This window comes from Gekko japonicus, unplaced genomic scaffold (assembly GCF_001447785.1).
Source record: "Gekko japonicus isolate JY-2015 unplaced genomic scaffold, Gekko_japonicus_V1.1 scaffold21, whole genome shotgun sequence".
Lineage (NCBI taxonomy): Eukaryota > Metazoa > Chordata > Lepidosauria > Squamata > Gekkonidae > Gekko > Gekko japonicus.
This window is the reverse complement of record NW_015173122.1, coordinates 1,592,250-1,608,866: the sequence shown is the minus strand read 5'-3', so window position 1 is coordinate 1,608,866 and position 16,617 is coordinate 1,592,250. Positions and strand designations below refer to the sequence as shown.

The 16,617-nt window shown below is 52.7% G+C and overlaps 1 protein-coding gene across 1 annotated transcript in view; it reads left to right on the top strand.

Moving 5' to 3' along the window:
• The first annotated feature begins 16,186 nt into the window (after positions 1–16,186).
• Positions 16,187–16,617, top strand: part of SLC46A1 (solute carrier family 46 (folate transporter), member 1) — an 8,869-nt gene continuing 8,438 nt past the window's right edge. The window contains exon 1 of the mRNA XM_015421882.1: positions 16,187–16,476. Coding sequence (XP_015277368.1) covers positions 16,231–16,476 — 246 coding nt within the window. The 5' untranslated portion in view covers positions 16,187–16,230. The remainder of the gene's footprint in view (positions 16,477–16,617) is intronic.

Sequence of the window (16,617 nt, the reverse complement as noted above, 5' to 3'; positions counted from 1 at the left end):
TCATAGAATCATAGAATGTTAGAGTCGGAAGGGACCTTGCAGGTCATCTAGTCCAACCCGCTGCACTCTGCAGGAGCATAGCCGAAAGATAGCCCTACATACCTACAACATCCCCGAAAGATGGTCGTCCAGCCTCCGCTTGAAAACGTCCAGCAAAGGAGCATCCACCGCCTCCCGAGGCAGACTGTTCCACTGCTCAACCACTCTTACAGTTAGGAAGTTTCTCCGGATATTTAGCCGGTAACGACTCCGTTGTAATTTCCACCCATTAGATCTAGTCTTGCAATCCGGAGCAAGAGAGAACAGATCTGCTCCATCTTCTACACGACAGCCCTTCAAATACTTGAAGACTGCAATCATGTCCCCTCTAAGCCTTCTCTTTCCCAGGCTAAACATACCCAACTCTTTCAGCCTTTCCTCATAAGAACTGGATTCCAACCCTCTCACCATCCTGGTTGCCCTCTTCTGGACACCCTCGAGCTTGTCAACATCCTTCCTAAAATGTGGTGCCCAAAACTGGACACAGTACTCCAGGTGAGGCCTGACCATAGCAGAATAGAGCGGAACTACCACCTCCCTTGATCTGGACACAATACTTCTGTTAATGCATCCTAAGATTGCATTAGCTTTCTTTCTTTCTTTCTTTCTAACTGCCCCCAAAGGGGCAGGGTTTTATTACATTTTCCACATAACATACACATACACTGGAGGTCAGGGGACCTTGCAGGATCATTCCACAGAGCCTGTAAAATAGAGGTGTTCCACCAGGCCTTCGGGTGAGGTGGGGAGCATCCGTTTTAGTTGGCCTCCCTGCTCTAGTTCCCAATCTACTGAAGTGCTCATTGATTCCACCTATATGACCCTAGCAGACTTTTTATATAATTTGCCTCTACCTCTGAATTTTACTGTTTTAATGTTTTTAATGTCATGTAATTTTATTGAAATGAGTCTTTGACTCTGCTTGTTTTGATCTGCCCTGAGCCTACTTTGGGGAGGGCGTAATAACAAGATAGATAGATAGATAGATAGATAGATAGATAGGTTTGCTGGGTTAATTCTGGTTGTTCAAGGCTCAGGATTCGCACCAGGGTCCAAGCCAATACCAGGCGGCTGCTAGAGATGGTTCTGCACACCAGGCTACTGAACCAGGCTGCTGAACTCAGCAACGTGCTCTCATTTGGAGCAGTTATCTGCTGATTATTGGGAGATTATGTGAAACACACACATTACATAAGGCCATCAAGCCATAAAAATCTGTAATAATTAATCCGGAAAGCGGGGGATCGAATTGCATCGCTCTGCTTTCTTTGGCTGTGCTTGGCGTTCCAGAGAGCCTGACGTGGAAGTCTTTACAGAACTGTTATTTGCAGGGGGAAGAACCTCCACTGTTCTGCAAGACAGAAGATGAGCAGGAAGCTGGCTTGCGTTCAAGGCTGTGGCTCAGGCGCGGGGGGGGGGGGATGTTCCATCCTCAAAGGACCCACCTTGAAACGTGAAGAAGCTTCTGCAGGCTGCAGCGCCTTTTCAGACCAACTGATGAGCCTCATTTCCTTCTCAGGGCATCAGCCTCAGACACACCTGCTTGGCAATCCAAGCACCACTTCCACAGAGTGGCCTGACCTGGCTGGAGAGCCCCCTGGCCCTTGGAGGAGCCAAGCATTGGCCATTAACTCATCCATGTATTAAAACCTTTGTATCCCACTCCCCGGAGCTGCGGTGGCTCAAGTGGTTAAGACGCTGAACTGCAGGCTGTGGAAGGTCAGTAGTTCAGCAGTTCGAGATCCGAGTGTGCCGCATGATGGAGTGAGCTCCCGTCTCTAGTTCCGGCTCCTGCCAACCTAGCAGTTCAAAAGCAAGAAATTGCAAGTAGATAAATAGGTACCACTTCAGTGGGAAGGTAACAGCATTCCGTGCGCCTTGGTGTTTAGTCATGCCGGCCACATGACCACGGAAACGTCTTCGGACAGCGCTGGCTCTTCGGCTTGGAAACAGAGATGAGCACCGCAACCCTAAACCCAGAAGAGGGCAGACCAATCCTTCTCAAGAACCAGGCTTCTACCAACATCCATTGGCCTTCATGTGGACAGTTGTTTTCTCACACACAGCCAAAACCTTTCTCCTAGGGGTTCCTGGACGAGGGTGAAAGGCATGGACCAGTCCATTGCCACCCAATCACACCTGCATGGATGGACCTGCTAGGTGGCCAGATCCAGGTTGGGAAACACCTGGAGATGTTGGGGTTGGAGCCTAAGGAGGGTGGGGTTTGGGGAAAGGAGGGATTTCAGTGGGGTATAATGTCCCAGTTTTGTGTAGTGGTTAGGAGCACAGACTCTAATCTGGGAGAACTGGGTTTGATCCCCCACTTCTCCACATGCAGCTGCTGGGGGACCATTCAGCTAAGATAGCATCCTCTTCCTGCTTAGGGTCCTTTGTAGTGGGGTCTTCTCCCAAACGTTATCAGCTTCTCAGTCATCACAGGTTCCCTGCACATAAAGGCTCTTGCATTTCAGTTTGGTGAAGTGGTTAGGAGCGTGGACTCTAATCTGGGAGAACCGGGTTTGATTCCCCACTCCTCCAAATGCAGCTGCTGGTGTGGCCTTAGGTCAGTCACAAGTTCTTTCAGAGCTGTTCTCTCAAGAGCAGTTCTCGAAAGAGCTCTCTCAGTCCCACCTACCTCACAGTGTTCCCTCTAAACTAAGTTAGTGTGAGCTAGCTCACAGTGTTTTAGCCTCCAGCTCACACATTTTTGTCTTTCCTCAGGAAGGAATGCTCCAGAGCAAACTAATTTATGCAGTGGCCAAATCGCTTGCTCACAACTTTAATGTCAGTAGTTCACAAAGTAGAATTTTTGCTCACAGAACTCCACAGCTTAGAGGGAGCATTGCTCACAGGGTGTCTGTTGTAGGGAGAGGAAGGGAAGGAGATTGTAAGCCACTCTGAGATTCCAAGTGAAGGGCGGGGTATAAAGCCAATCTCTTCTCTTCTTCTCTCTTCCTAGAGTCTACCTTCCAAAGCAGCCATTTTCTCCAGGTTAAATTGATCTCTGTCGCCTGGAGATCAGTTGTAAATCAGTGTTCCCTCTAAGCTGAGTTAGTGTGAGCTAGCTCACAGTTTTTTAGCCTCCAGCTCACACATTTTTGTCTTAGCTCAGGAAGGATGGCTCCAGAGCAAACTGATTTATGCAGCAGCCAAATCACTTGCTCATAGCTTTAATGCCAGTAGCTCACAAAGTAGATTTTTTGCTCACAAGACTCCACAGCTTAGAGGGAACACTGGTTGTAATCCCAGGAAAGCTCCAGCCACACCACCTGAAGACTGGCAATCCTAATGCCCTGGCAGACCTGGTCACAAGGTCAAAATGGGACAGGATACAACTGCACCCACTCCCTGCCCCCTTTCCCTGGTGTCCAAAGGCAAGTTCTGAGAAGGAACTGGAATTATTCACAATGACCCCCCAACCAGGTATGAACTGGTGGAGAGCTGGAAACCAGCCCTGGAAAGGAGACAGACCCCAGTGCCTGCTACTGCTGGCTTTCTGACCAGCCCAGTCCACTGAACAGGGGTTGCTCAAGTCTGTTCTTGAGAAAAATAGAGCTTCCGTGTTCAGAGGCAGTATAGCTCTGAGACCCAGATGGATCTTGGTTTGAATAATCAAGGGAAGCTTAGGAGGTCACAGTGAGCCTCTCCGAGGGCCTGGGGTTCAAATTTGAAAATATGGTGACCCCACCCCAATCTCCGTACAACAGATGGAGAGGTGTGCTAGTATAACCTCTGGCAGGGCGAGTCCTATAATGCTGATCCCAGTCAAAAAAGAGGTGCTGCTGGTGGGAGGAACGATTGAGCCAGCAACTGAGGTATAGTGGTTAAGAGTGGCAGACTCTAATCTAGAGGACCAGGCTCAATTACCCACTCTTCCACATGCAGCCAGCTGGGTGACCTTGGGTCAGTCACAGTTCTCTCAGAGCTGTTCCCTCAAAAGCAGTTCTCTCAGAGCTCTCTCAGCCCCACCTACCCCACAGGGGTCCATTTCACATTACCTTTCTAAAATGAATGGCTTCTGTTATTTGAACGTAATGTAGTAAACCGGTACAGAGGGTGTCTGTTGTGGGGAGAGGAAGGGAAGGAGATTGTAAACCACTCTGTGACTCCGAGTGAAGGGCAGGGTATAAATCCAGCTCTTCTTCTTCTCCTCCTCCTCCTCTTCTTCCTCCACCAGATGGGGTTGTACCCCCCCTTAAGGATCAGGGCTGTAGTTTGGGGGTGCTACTGTAGCCAGGACTCCCATCGGACAGGGTATTCTAACCACTACACTAATTGGGTTCTCATATCTCCAGGGGTCATTTCCTGCAGGAGTGCACAGGAGCGGAGCTCCAGCAGTAAAAAGCCCAGGGGGTGGGCACATGCAACAAGCCCCACCCCCTGCTCCCAGCAGCCCTCAGTCAGAGCAAGAAGCAGCCAGGTAAGTTGCAGAGGGCCCCCCCGCCTCCCCGGCCCAAAACACTGTAGTGGCACCTTTAAGACCAAGTTTTATTCAGGTACAAGCTCTCCCTCCTCTGCGAGGACGTCTTCCCCTTCCCCCCCCCCCCAATAGCTAGCAATCCAAAACAGTCCAGTGGAGCCTGAGCGGTGGGTTCAGGGGGTGTGGCATATGCAAATAAGTTATGCTAATGAGTTATGTTAATGAGCTTCTGCACCTCTTTTTCTACGAAATGACCCCTGCATATCTCCATCTGCTTTTAAAAGCAAATCTGGACTATTGTCAGTCCTGGAGATCACCAGGGCATATCTAGTATTAATGTGGTAGTGTGTGGGTGTCTACATTGCCCATCTGAACCAATGTCAGACCTGTCTGGACTCTCATGATTCCCAAATCAGGAATCCAGGGAAGTGAACTCCTGAACTTCAGCAAGGGGCCCAGGAAGAATCCTCTGACCTTGAAAGCCCAGGCTGGCCAGATCTTGTCAGCTCTCAGAAGCTAAGCTGGGTTGACCCTGGTTAGTACTTGGATGGGAGACCACCAAGGAAGTCCTGGTTCACTGTGCAAAGGCAGGCAATGGGAAATCACCTCTGAACATCTCTTGCCTTGAAAACTCTGCAGGGTTGCCATAAATCAGCTATAACTTGATGGCACTTTCCACGACCACCAAAAGGAGGAGTCTCATCACGTTCAAAACAGTGCGCCCCTCTGCCTTCTTTGGACGGAGCCGAGGAAATTAATCTAGTCAGGGGTCGTTTCATAGAAAAAGAGCTAGGGGAACTCATTAGCATAGCTCATTAGCATATACCACACCCCCTGACATCAGGGGCCCGGCCGTGGACCTGCAAGGCCAGCGGGAGTGTGAGGAAGCCCCGCCAAGGCCCTCCCTGGCCCCAGGCAGGCAGGGGTGGGGAGAGGCGGGGAGGAAGCAACTTACCCTCCCTCTTCTCCTACCTCCTCCTGGCTGAATGAGGGCCGGAAGCGAGGCGGCCGGAAGCAGGGGGCGGGGCTTCGTCGTGTGCCCCGCCCCCCGCCCGGGGGAACCGCGATCCCCCCCCCCCGAATCGGCCTCTGAATCTAGTGTAGAGGCCCTTTCTTAGTAGGAGGGTGAAAAGCCCCTCGTGGAATCTCCATCTGCCTCAGACTCCAAAGTCTGAGGAGACGAGGGCACAGGGGCTCACTCCGGCCGCCTATGCCAGTCCTGTGCCTGGCAAGATCCAAGAGAGACGGGGCTGGCCCACCAGGCCTTACCTCTGCCTTCAGTCTCCTCCCACCAGTGTGGCAAGACGTCCACCATCTTGGTCTTCATCTCGGCCTTCTTTCTTCCTGACTCAGCAGCAGGAGGGCCCCACTGAGGAAAACGTGTTCTCTGCAGTTTTTCCTCCTTCCTCCTCACCTGAGTAGGTCATTAAAGGATGAATCCTTGCCAGGTCAGCAGTTCGATGCTCCTTTCTGACGAGTTTATGGTGTTGTTGACAGCCAACTGTCACCTGCAGAAGGCAAATACCTGTCATTTGTTCCACCTGGAAAGGCGAGAGATGCAGCAGTCCCTGACCTATTGTGATTAGGGATTCTGCGGGGAACTGCGGTAGGGGGCATTGGGGAGCTCGGTGCCCATTTTCCCATCGTTTGGGGCAGGAAGGAGTGGGGAGAGGGTGGCATTCTCCCCTGAGTTCGGGTACGGGGATGGCATATGCTCTAACCTTTCTCTGGGGGCAGCAGAGACGTTTGGCTTGTGCCTTTGGAATCCCCCTTTCCCCACACTGGGGATCACACCCCACCACATCCCAGGAGGAAGTCACCTTGGAGACGCACACTGCACTTTTGGCTCTTATTACAAATGCAGAGGTGCTCTTATCATACAGGCAGGGCCGGCCCAAGGTTTTTCGGCGCCCTAGGCGAAACTAGCGCCCCCCCCCGGGCGAGGCTGCCTTGTGGGCCCCCCCTCACCTTGTGTCTCCCCCCCCCCGCACCGCAACGCCTCTCTGGATGACCTTGGGCAAGCCGAAGTTCTGAAAAGAGCTGTTCTTGAAAAAGAGCAGTTTCTGTCAAGAGTTCTCTCAGCCCTACCTACCTCACAGGGTGTCTGTTGTGGGGAGGGGAAGGGAAAGGAGTTTGTAAGCCGCTCTGAAACTCCTTTGGGTAGTGAAGGGCGGGGTATAAATCCAATCTCTCTTCTAAGCTGGGCACATCGGGTGGCCCCCGGGACCAGGACCCTCCCAACCACATGTGCCCCATCCCCTCGCTCCCCACGGGGGCGGCACCAAGGAAACTCACCTAGGGCGGCGTGGAGGAGTCGTCCGGTCCGAGCAGGCCTGTCTTGGAGGAGGAAGCGGCGGTGGGTCTGCTCCAGCCCCCTCTATGCACCACGCACACCTACCTGAGCCGCCCTGCCGCTGGGCCCTTCAGGCGGCGCCATCCACCTCCTCCCCGCCCTGCAGGCCACCTGCGCTTGAGGACAGGCCCCGAGCACAGTGGGGGGGGGCCTCCCTCCCTCCTCGCTTCCTTCCCCGCCCGCTTCTGGGCGCCGTACTTGGGGTGAAAGAGGCAGCAGAGGCGGTGGTCCCCCGGTCAGGGACTAGATGCATGCAGGGCTTTTGGTGGGGGGGCCGGGTGCAGTTTGGTGCCCCTAAGGGCTGGCCCGCTCTAGGCGAATGCTTGCAGGCCTCAGGTTGCCAGGCTCAAGGCAGGGTGGGAGATTTCCTGGAATTACAGTGGATCTCCAGACAACAGACATCAGTTCCCCTGGTGAAAATAGGAGCATTGGAAGGTGGAATCTACAGAGGCAGTTTGGTGGAGTGGTTAGGCACGTTGACTCTTATCTGGGAGAACCGGGTATCAAATCAATACCTGCATGTGGAGGAGTGGGGAATCAATCCCCACTTCTTCACATGCAGGCAGCTGGTGTGACCTTGGGTCAGTTACAAGCTCTTTCAGAGCTGTTCTCTCAAGAGCAATCCTCAAAAGAGCTCTCTCAACCCCACCAACCTCACAGGGTGTCTGTTGTGGGGAGGGGAAGGGAAAGGAGATTGTAAGCCGCTCTGAGACTCCTTCTGGTAATGGAGGGGTATAAATCCAACCTCCTCCTCCTCCCCCCTTGCGAGCTCCCCCCCCCCCCAACCCCCCCCCCTGAAAAAAGTCTCTAGGGACTTCCCAACCTGGAGCTGGCAGCCCAACTTACAGCAGATCCACCACCTCTCTCATCAGATCCCCAGAGAGAGCCCAAGCTCCAGCCTCTGCCCAATCCCCCACATGCCCACTTCCTGTTGGGTTGGGGCCAGAAACGTCTGTTAACAAAGTGTGCCCTCTGAGAAATGTGACCCTTCCTTTGCCAGAGTCCCCCACTCCCACCAGGGTGTGCTTTAACCCCAGGCTGTAGAGAAAGGCCACTCCAAGACCATAATATGCTATCCTCCAGTGGGAAAGATGGCAGGTTGGGCACTTGCTAGAGCAGGAGTGTCAAACATAAGGCCCGGGGGCCAGAACCGGCCCGCCCAGGGCTCTTATGTGGCCCGCGAGCAACTAGTGCAAGGGAGGGAACAGGAGGACTGCTCGAGGCGAAATGGGCGGAGCCACTCTGATTGTGGCTTCGGCATGGGGGAACAACCTCATCTACAGCAGTCAAGCAGCATGGGAGCGTCTGCCCAGTGCTGCACCGCTGGCTCTCTAGCCTGCCCATATGGTTTTCCTTTGCATCCCCCTCCCAGCCCATGGGGCCTTGCAACGAGGATACACCAACTCAGAGCTTACCAGCTGCTGTCCTTTTTGCAGTTTATGTCTCTCGTACCGGGCACACATGGCCTGGCCCAACAAAGTGACATTTATGCGAGATCTGGCCCTTGTGAGAAATGAGTTCGACACCTCTGTGCTAAAGCATTAGCAGTCAGGCATACACACTGATAAACATGTGTGCTAAGATGCTTCCAGTCTCTAGGGATGCCAGCCTCCAGGTGGGACCTGGGGATCCCCGGGAATTACAGCTCATCTCCGGACTACAGAGATCGGTTCCTGTAGTGTATCAAGTCCTGACAAGTCCAGACATGTCCAGGGACAACCGTCGAGCTTCGCTCCAAGAGACAATGGACTATGCGGATCCTAGCCCGCTCCAATCAGGGGGCTAGGTTCCTGGCTGAGAAGCCAATGGGACTCTTGGCCACCGTAAATAACCTATTGGGAAGTGGGGGGGTGTTTTGGGTGGCAGTTTCTGGGGGAATATAAGTCAGCCTGCGAGCCGGCCAAAGCTGTCTTCTTCCTGATCGAATAAAGTACGCTTTGCTGAAATCACTCTCCGTCTGCGTACTTTTCAGTTCCCCTGAGAGAATGGATGTTTTGCAGGGTGGACTCCATAGCATTGTACCTCACTGAGGTCCCTGTCCTTCCTGGGCTCCATCCCCAAACCTCCAGGAGTTTCCCAGTCTGGACCTGGCAGCCCTAGGACTCAGATCCCACCTCTCAGAGGAAGGGGGCAAAGAGTGAACAGTGATCCCTGCAGCACATCCCGGAGTGGACCCACGGACTCCTCCCTCCAATCCCCACCCCAAGCAAGAAAGGAACAGTGATTTCCCACCAGGGACGAGTGCCACAGAATACAGACTGTGCCTGCTAGACGGGGGTGGGGGGCATGGCATGCGTGCGAAACCTCCTCCTGGTGAACTATGACTCGGTTGGTCCCTCATTGTCTTTGGCAAATGGGGACAAAGAAAAAATATTCTTCCGCATGCCCCGGAAAGTCCCTTGCACACACTGTTTGGAGCTGGCTGGACTTTCCTGCCTTTGGCTCAAGGCCACCATTGAGCTGACTGGCAGCACAGGACGGTCTATTGACACAGCACCCTTCAGGGTGAGGCCAGCTCACATGCTTGTGGTATTTTTCCCCCCTAATGCAAAGCATTAGATGTCTCCCAGGACGGGGGGGGGGGGGATGCTCAACCTTTTCCCTGCCATTTTCTCCCATCGATAAGAGAGCAAGACGTCATCAGCAGAGCGATGACCACGTCTCCGATGGCCAGGCCTCTGTGACTTTATCATGGCAAGCAGCGAAGTGAAATGCCAAAGAAACTAAACTCAGCTTGACACCTGGCAATTTCATGTCATCCTTAAGAGCATAAAGAGGGAGAGTGTCTGGTCCATGCGGATCGATGGCTTTCTGGCAGAGACAGGTCTTTCATGAGAGATGCTAGGGATTGAATTTGGGATCCTCCGGGGTGGAAGAAGAAGAGATTGGGTTTATAACCTGCCCTTCACTACCCAAAGGAGTCTCAGAGCGGCTTACAAACTCCTTTCCCTTCCCCTCCCCACAACAGACACCCTGTGAGGTAGAGAGCTCTGACAGAAACTGCTCTTTTTCAAGAACAGCTCTTATCAGAGCTACGGCTTGCCCAAGGCCATCCAGCCAGGTGCAAGTGGAGGAGTGGGGAATCAAACCCGGTTCTCCCAGATTAGAGTCCGCGCACTTAACCACTACACCAAACTGGAAGGCAGGATGGAGCCCTGAGAAAAAAATCCTGGAGAAGAACAGCACCACCTCTTGGGACCTAGCCCCCAGGAAGCACTGGAGCCACTGCTGAGCAGTGCCTGGTTCTACCAGATGCCCCCCACCCCCACCCCTGAGACCAGAAACAGACTCACTCCGTCTCTGTCCTTCCCCCCAGCCAGCCAGTTTGTGCTTGTGCAGACATTTGGGCCAGGGTAGGGGCTGCCACCATCTCTCCGGGGCCTCCAAAGCTGCAATGTTTATGATGCTGACATGGAGCGATATGCAGCAGTGGATTCCGGTCATTGCCCAGGGAGGAGGGACCTAAACCTTGCAGACGTGTACCGGGGGCCAGCGGACAGGTGCTTCATGTTCCTCAGGGATCTTGGCACAGGGTCAGCAAAACCAAGCAAAACACACACCCCTCCTTTGCCCAGTGAACTCATCCCGACACTTTATGAGCCATAACTGGAAATCGCAAGCCAATAAGAGTCACGGCCGTTATCAGTTCTTATGAAAACGGAAGAACAACAGGATTTTTTTTAAAGCTGATCAGCTGATAAGAACACCAGTGCTTGTATGGACCTGCTCCCCTTCCCCAAGTAAAATGGAATCTCTGCTGGATTCAAGTGGGTAGCCATGTTAGTCTGAAGCAGCAGAACAAAGTTTGAGTCCAGTGGCACCTTTAAGACTAACACCATTTAATTCTGGGTATAAGCTTTTGCGTGCATGCATACTTCTTGAGATAGATTCAGGTGAGTAACCGTGTTGGTTTGAAGCAATAGAATGAAGTTTGATTCCAGTGGCACCTTTAAGACTAACACCATTTAATTCTGGGTATAAGCTTTTGCGTGCATGCATACTTCTTGAGATAGATTCAGGTGGGAAGCAGTGTTGGTCTGAAGCAACAGGACAAAGTTTGATTCCAGTGGCACCTTTAAGACCAACACAGTTTAATTCTGAGTATAAGCTTTCGCGTGCAGTGTTAAATTCTGCTTTTGTGTACAGAATTAAACATTGTTGGTCTTAAAGGTGCCACTGGACTCAAACTTTGTTCTGAATCTTTGTCGATTCTCCTTTGCTCCCGATCCACCTCTGGGGGAGCTCTGTGTAAAGTAGCACCAATGTCCTGAGAGCTTCTACACACAAGTCATCCCCTTAGTTTAAAAGGCACTTTGCATGTTTTACAGTCAGAATTTTTGGGCAAGATCTGGGGGGGGGGGAACACTACACAACTATTTGTTCAGGGTCAAGAGGCCAGGAGTTTCTCCAGTGGCAGCAATCTGTTTCAGAAACTATGGATTCAGGAGGGCATTAATTTTGGGAAAGAGATGGTCCAAGCTGATGGCACCCATCTTTCCAATGGAACAGACTGGCAACTGGTGAGAGATTTCTCCATTGCACAATGATAAGCCCCAGCAAGCAGTGATCTGTCCATGACAAGGGAACAGTCTTTAGAAGATAAAATTTTTTAGTGTTCAGCAGTAATTCTGGCTTTCCTTTAATTGTAATAGTTACATAATAAAATCATACATTAGAAGTGTAAAGAAATAAATTGACAAGTAATAATTAATACCAATTGAAAAAATTAATTTGAGGTTACCGGGGGGGGGGGGTAAAGAAAAAAAGCCAACCTAGCAGTTCGGAACAAGAAATTGCAAGTAGATAAATAGGTACCTAGGGGGCCTGGCGGGAGCTGGTCCATGGGGTCGCGAAGAGTCAGACTCGACTGTGCGACTGAACAACAAAATAGGTACCACTTCGGTGGGAAGGTAACAGCATTCCCTGCGCCTTGGTGTTTAGTCATGCCGGCCACATGACCACGGAAACGTCTTCGGACAGCGCTGGCTCTTCGGCTTTGAAACGGATATGAGCACCGCAACCCTAGAGTCGGACTCGACTGGCTTTCAAGCAAGGGAACCTTTACTAAGAAAAACAAAAGATGTCTGAATTGTATAATGATATATTTTTGGAACATAGAATTAAGTTTGTGGGAACATTCCCAAGTGGATTATAAAGATAGGACCATAGATAAATTAGAAATTAATCCAATTTGGGCATACTGTAGGTTATCTTTGATAAATTAGTTTAAATGTTATTCCTTCCTTTGTTATGATGATTTGTATAAACTTGTATTATGGGAATTAAAAGCAAAATAAAATATCTCCAGTGTCCCCACCTTCCAATCACCTTCTTCCTTGCCCAGAACAGAACACCGGGTCAACAGTGTGACAAGTACAATATCAACATCAACAAAAACGAAGTGGACCAGAACTGGCAACAGCAGGTGTGCCAGAATCAAGAAAGGCCTCCTTTGTGCATCCCAGCCTCCGACATCTTGAGACTCAGCAAATTTGATCTCCAAAAGCCATACCAAATGGAGTGGAGGAGGAAGCCAGGCACACCTCTATGGGCAGGGGCGGTGTCACCTAAGGGCACTGTAATGATTTCATGTTTAACTGTGTGTGTGTGGCTTTAAAAGTTTGGTTTGCTTGGCTGTGTGATAATCTAGAGTGCTTGAAACTGGCAAGTGGTATGACAGAGAGGGGGAGGGGTTTTGGAATGGATGCTGTGTGGATGATTGGAATGTCTATCTGGAGTGACTGTTAGAGTTATGATCGTGGATGAAGACAGTTGAAGTTCAGTTAAGCTATGTATAGGAGTTGAAGGAGACTCATCCCTGTGTGGGATAATTTGGTTCTGTGTAGTAAAAGAGTTAAGCAGTTTGTTCGTTTTAAGGTCTGAGAGAGAAAAGTCTTGTGTGTGGTATGAAAAGTTGAAGTATAAAGAAACAGTAACCGTATGTGGCCTGAAGGAAAAAAGTGTTACTAAGTTACATGCCCAGATCCCTGTCAGTAAGAGAGAAAAGTGTGTGAAATATTAATAAATCTACTTTTATTTAAGATACCAGTACTAAAGAAATTCTTCCCAGGAAACACATAGTTCCTCGAAAGCCTAAAATCTCGATCCACCTACCCTGTGATAGAAATATAGTAAAAGGTTTGGAAAGCCTTCTAAAATTTCCTGGTTGCAGCCGGGTACCCAAAGTAAAATAAAATAAAAGGAACACTTTTAAAGTAAAACCAGATCTCCCCAGTTAAAGGGTCGTCACAGGCATGCTTCAGGATTTCTCATTGTGGACTAGCTCCCACAGCACACTTCGGAGACATGTTCACAGATTTAGGGATGCCAGCCTCCAGGTGGGACCTGGGGATCCCCTGGAATGATAGCTCATCTCCAGACTACAGAGATCGGTTGCCCTGGAGAGAATGGATGCTCTGGAGGGTGGACTCTATGGCCTTGTACCCCACTGAGGTCTCTGTCCTCCCCAGGCTCCACCCCCAAATCTCCAGGAGTTTCCCAGCCCGAATTTGGCAAGCCTACCCCCTCATCCCCCACCTGTGGCCAGAGGGGCACATGGCAACCGCAGGCCGATTGCTGATTGTTTTTTCCTCAGTGCAATGATGGGAGGACTCTGTTCCGTTGATCCAGCCGACAGATTGGGACTTTGCTTCCTGGGGATATATTAAGATGCCACAAAGCAAAGAGCCACCTTGGGCATTCTTTGGAACTCGTTATCAGGCTGCTCTTAAGCCTAGCACAAAGGGGGGGGGCAGGGGAAGAGGGCGCGGGTACTGAAGGAAGGCCCCAGCCTGCCCAGTGTCTCAGGGTCAAACCAGACATGACGGCATCCTCACGGCCGCCACAAAACCACCGCTGTCATTTAAAAATGCTGCCGGGGCCCTGTAGCTAGGGTTGCCACCTCCAGGTTGGGAAATGCCTGGAGATGTTGGGGGGTGGAGCCTGAGGAGGGTGGAGACGTCAGTGGGGTATAATGCCATAGAATCCACCTTTCAAGGCAGCCATTGTCTCCAGGTGAACTGATCTCTGACACTTGGTGATTAGCTCTACTCCAAGAAATCTCCAGCCACCACCTGGAGGTTGGCAACCCTACCCGCAGCACAGTGTAGTGGTTAAGTGCGTGGGGTCTAATCTGGGAGAACCAGGTTTGATTCCCCACTCCTCCAAGTGGCAGCTGCTGGAGCGACCTTGGGTCAGTCATAGTTCTCTTAGAGCTGTTCTCTCAGGAGCAGTTCTCTCAGAGCTCTCTCAGCCCCACCTACCTCACAGGGTGTCTGCTGTGGGGAGGGGAAGGGAAAGGAGATTGTAAACTGCTGTGAGACTCCTTTGGGTAGTGAAGGGCGGGATATGAATCCAATCTCTTCTTCTTCTTCCTGCACCATTTCAAGTGCCGAAACAGCTGTCTGGAATGATCAAACTGTCTCTGCCTGCCATGGCAATTAGAAAGTGTGGATTGCTCTTCCTCCCCACACCACCAAGTCAAACCAGTGATTGCTAGATTATGGCCCCGGTCATACGGGCAGGAAAATGCAGGGGGGGAGCGTGGCTGTTTGCCCCAGAGGAAAATAACGTGCAGTTGCACGATCAGACGTCCCCTCGAGGTCCCATGGTTAGGGGGCAGGTGCCGATCACACGACGATCCTGCAGCGCGGCAAAGAAGCGGTGCGGCGCGATCACACCAGCAATCGTTAGGCGCCACTTCCGTGGCAAACGGGATGGATTCTTTAAAAAACCTGAAGTTTGTGCATACGCATGACTGAGCAATCGTATCTGGGTGGGTGGTGGGCTTACCGGAGAGGGTGACAGATGCTTCCGGACCCCAACAGAGCTCCGAGGCATAGCCAATGGAGGAGGAGGTGGGCCCCCTCGTCACAGCCGCTCTACATGCCTGCGCGACAGTGGCCATAGCGACCCTCCAGAGGCGGCAAGCTTGGCTGCAGTGGGAGGGGGCCTCTGTGCGCATGCGCCGTTGGGTGCTTGTCTGCATCCTGTGGAGACTTGGGAAAAAAACCTGTTCGCGACGAGACATGGGCGGGCGCTGGATGCCACGGGATTCCACCGGAAACGCGATCAGGCGCCCGCCCTTGCCCCACGGTTTACCCCACATCTTCGGCGGGAAGCCTTGCGTTCGGCACGGGAGCTCTACGCTTCCCAGATGTGGTGGTGTGATCACCCGGAAAATCCACCTATCTTCCGTCTCTGTAGCGTGGCTAATGTTCCGTGTGACCGCAGCCTATACTTGTTTGATACGGTTGTAACAATCTATTTCAATAGTTTGTCAGTGAGTCTCTATGTCTTCCCCCTTATATATTTCATGTTTAAATAAAAGCTGGAAATTCGGACAACCTGTTACACACCTTGTCAAAGCGTTAGTCAATGGTCAATTTAAAAGGAACAAAAGCAAAAAAGGCCACGTGGTGCAGCGGGAGCCTGCCATATGAAAGCCCCATCTGCAGCTGCTACACCCCTCTCCCGGTGGCAAACACCACTCTTAGGGGGGGGAGGTGTCTGTCCCACGTAGGGTTGCCAGGTCCCCCTCGGCCACCAGCAGGGGATGGGGGAGGTAAGTTTGACAGACGCAGGTTGGGAAACTCCTGGAGGTTTGCGGGTGGAGCCTGGGGAGGACCGGGGCCTCAGTGGGGCCCAGTGCCACAGAGTCCACCCTCCAAAGCACCCCTTTTCTCCAGGGAGACTGTTCTCTGTAGTCTGCAGATGAGCTGCAATTCCCGGGGATCCCCCAGCATCCCTCCTCCAAGTAGCCCTCCTTGGTGCGTTCAGCTTGGCACCCAGGACTGTGCACCCAACCGGGGCAGTCGCGCTAAGTAGAACTGGCCCTTGGCCTCGATGAACTTCGGAAGGCGAAACTCTGCGCAGGGTTGCCCGGGGAGGGGGGGGGGTCTGCTACGCTTCCGGGACCGTCTTTCCAGAAAGGCGCCAACAAGGCAAAGGGGCGGCAGAACTTTGGGGGTTCTCTCCCCCACCGTGCTCCGAAACGTCTCTGTCTCTTCTTCCCCCTCCGGTTTCTGCATCCTGACCAATGCTCCCTCTAAGCTGTGGAGTCCTGTGAGCAAAAATTCTGCTTTGTGAGCTACTGGCATTAAAGTTGCGAGCAGGTGATTTGGCTACTGCATAAATTGGTTTGCTCTGGAGCCCTCCTTCCTGAGCTAAGACAAAAATGTGTGAGCCAGAGGCTAAAAGACTGTGAGCTAGCTCACACTAACTCAGCTTAGAGGGAACACTGATCCTAACCGTGCAAGCCCATACACAGGACCGCCGCCGGGGCAGGCACAACCAGGAAGGAAGGAAGCCAGCCGGCTCTCGCCTCGCCAAGGACCGCCCCCTCGCCCTGGCGTCGCGTCGAGTTGGGGCGCCGCCGCCGCCGCCGCCGTGGCCGCTCTGTCGCCCGCCGGCCCGAGCCATGGCCGAGCTGCCTTCGGGAGACCCTCCCGATCCCGAGGAGGGGGTCCCGGCGCCGCCCTCCTCCGCGCCCGGCTGCGCGCGGCTGCAGGCCGTGGAGCCGGTGCTGCTGCTGGCCACGCTGGCGCTGGGCCTGCAGAGCCCGCTGCTCACCCAGTACCTCTGGACCCGGCTGGCCAACGGCACCCGCAGCGGGGGCGGGGGCTGTGTCAACGGGAGCGGCTCCGGGGATACCCCCGGGCAGCAGGTGAGCAGGAGCCGCCGGCTTGCGAGCCCCTGGGAGCGGAGAGGGGGCCTTCGGGGAGGGTTACCAACCTCCAGGTGGGGCCTGGGGGGGTCTCCTGGCATTGCAGCTGAGCTCCAGACAACAGGTCCACCTGCCCCCCTG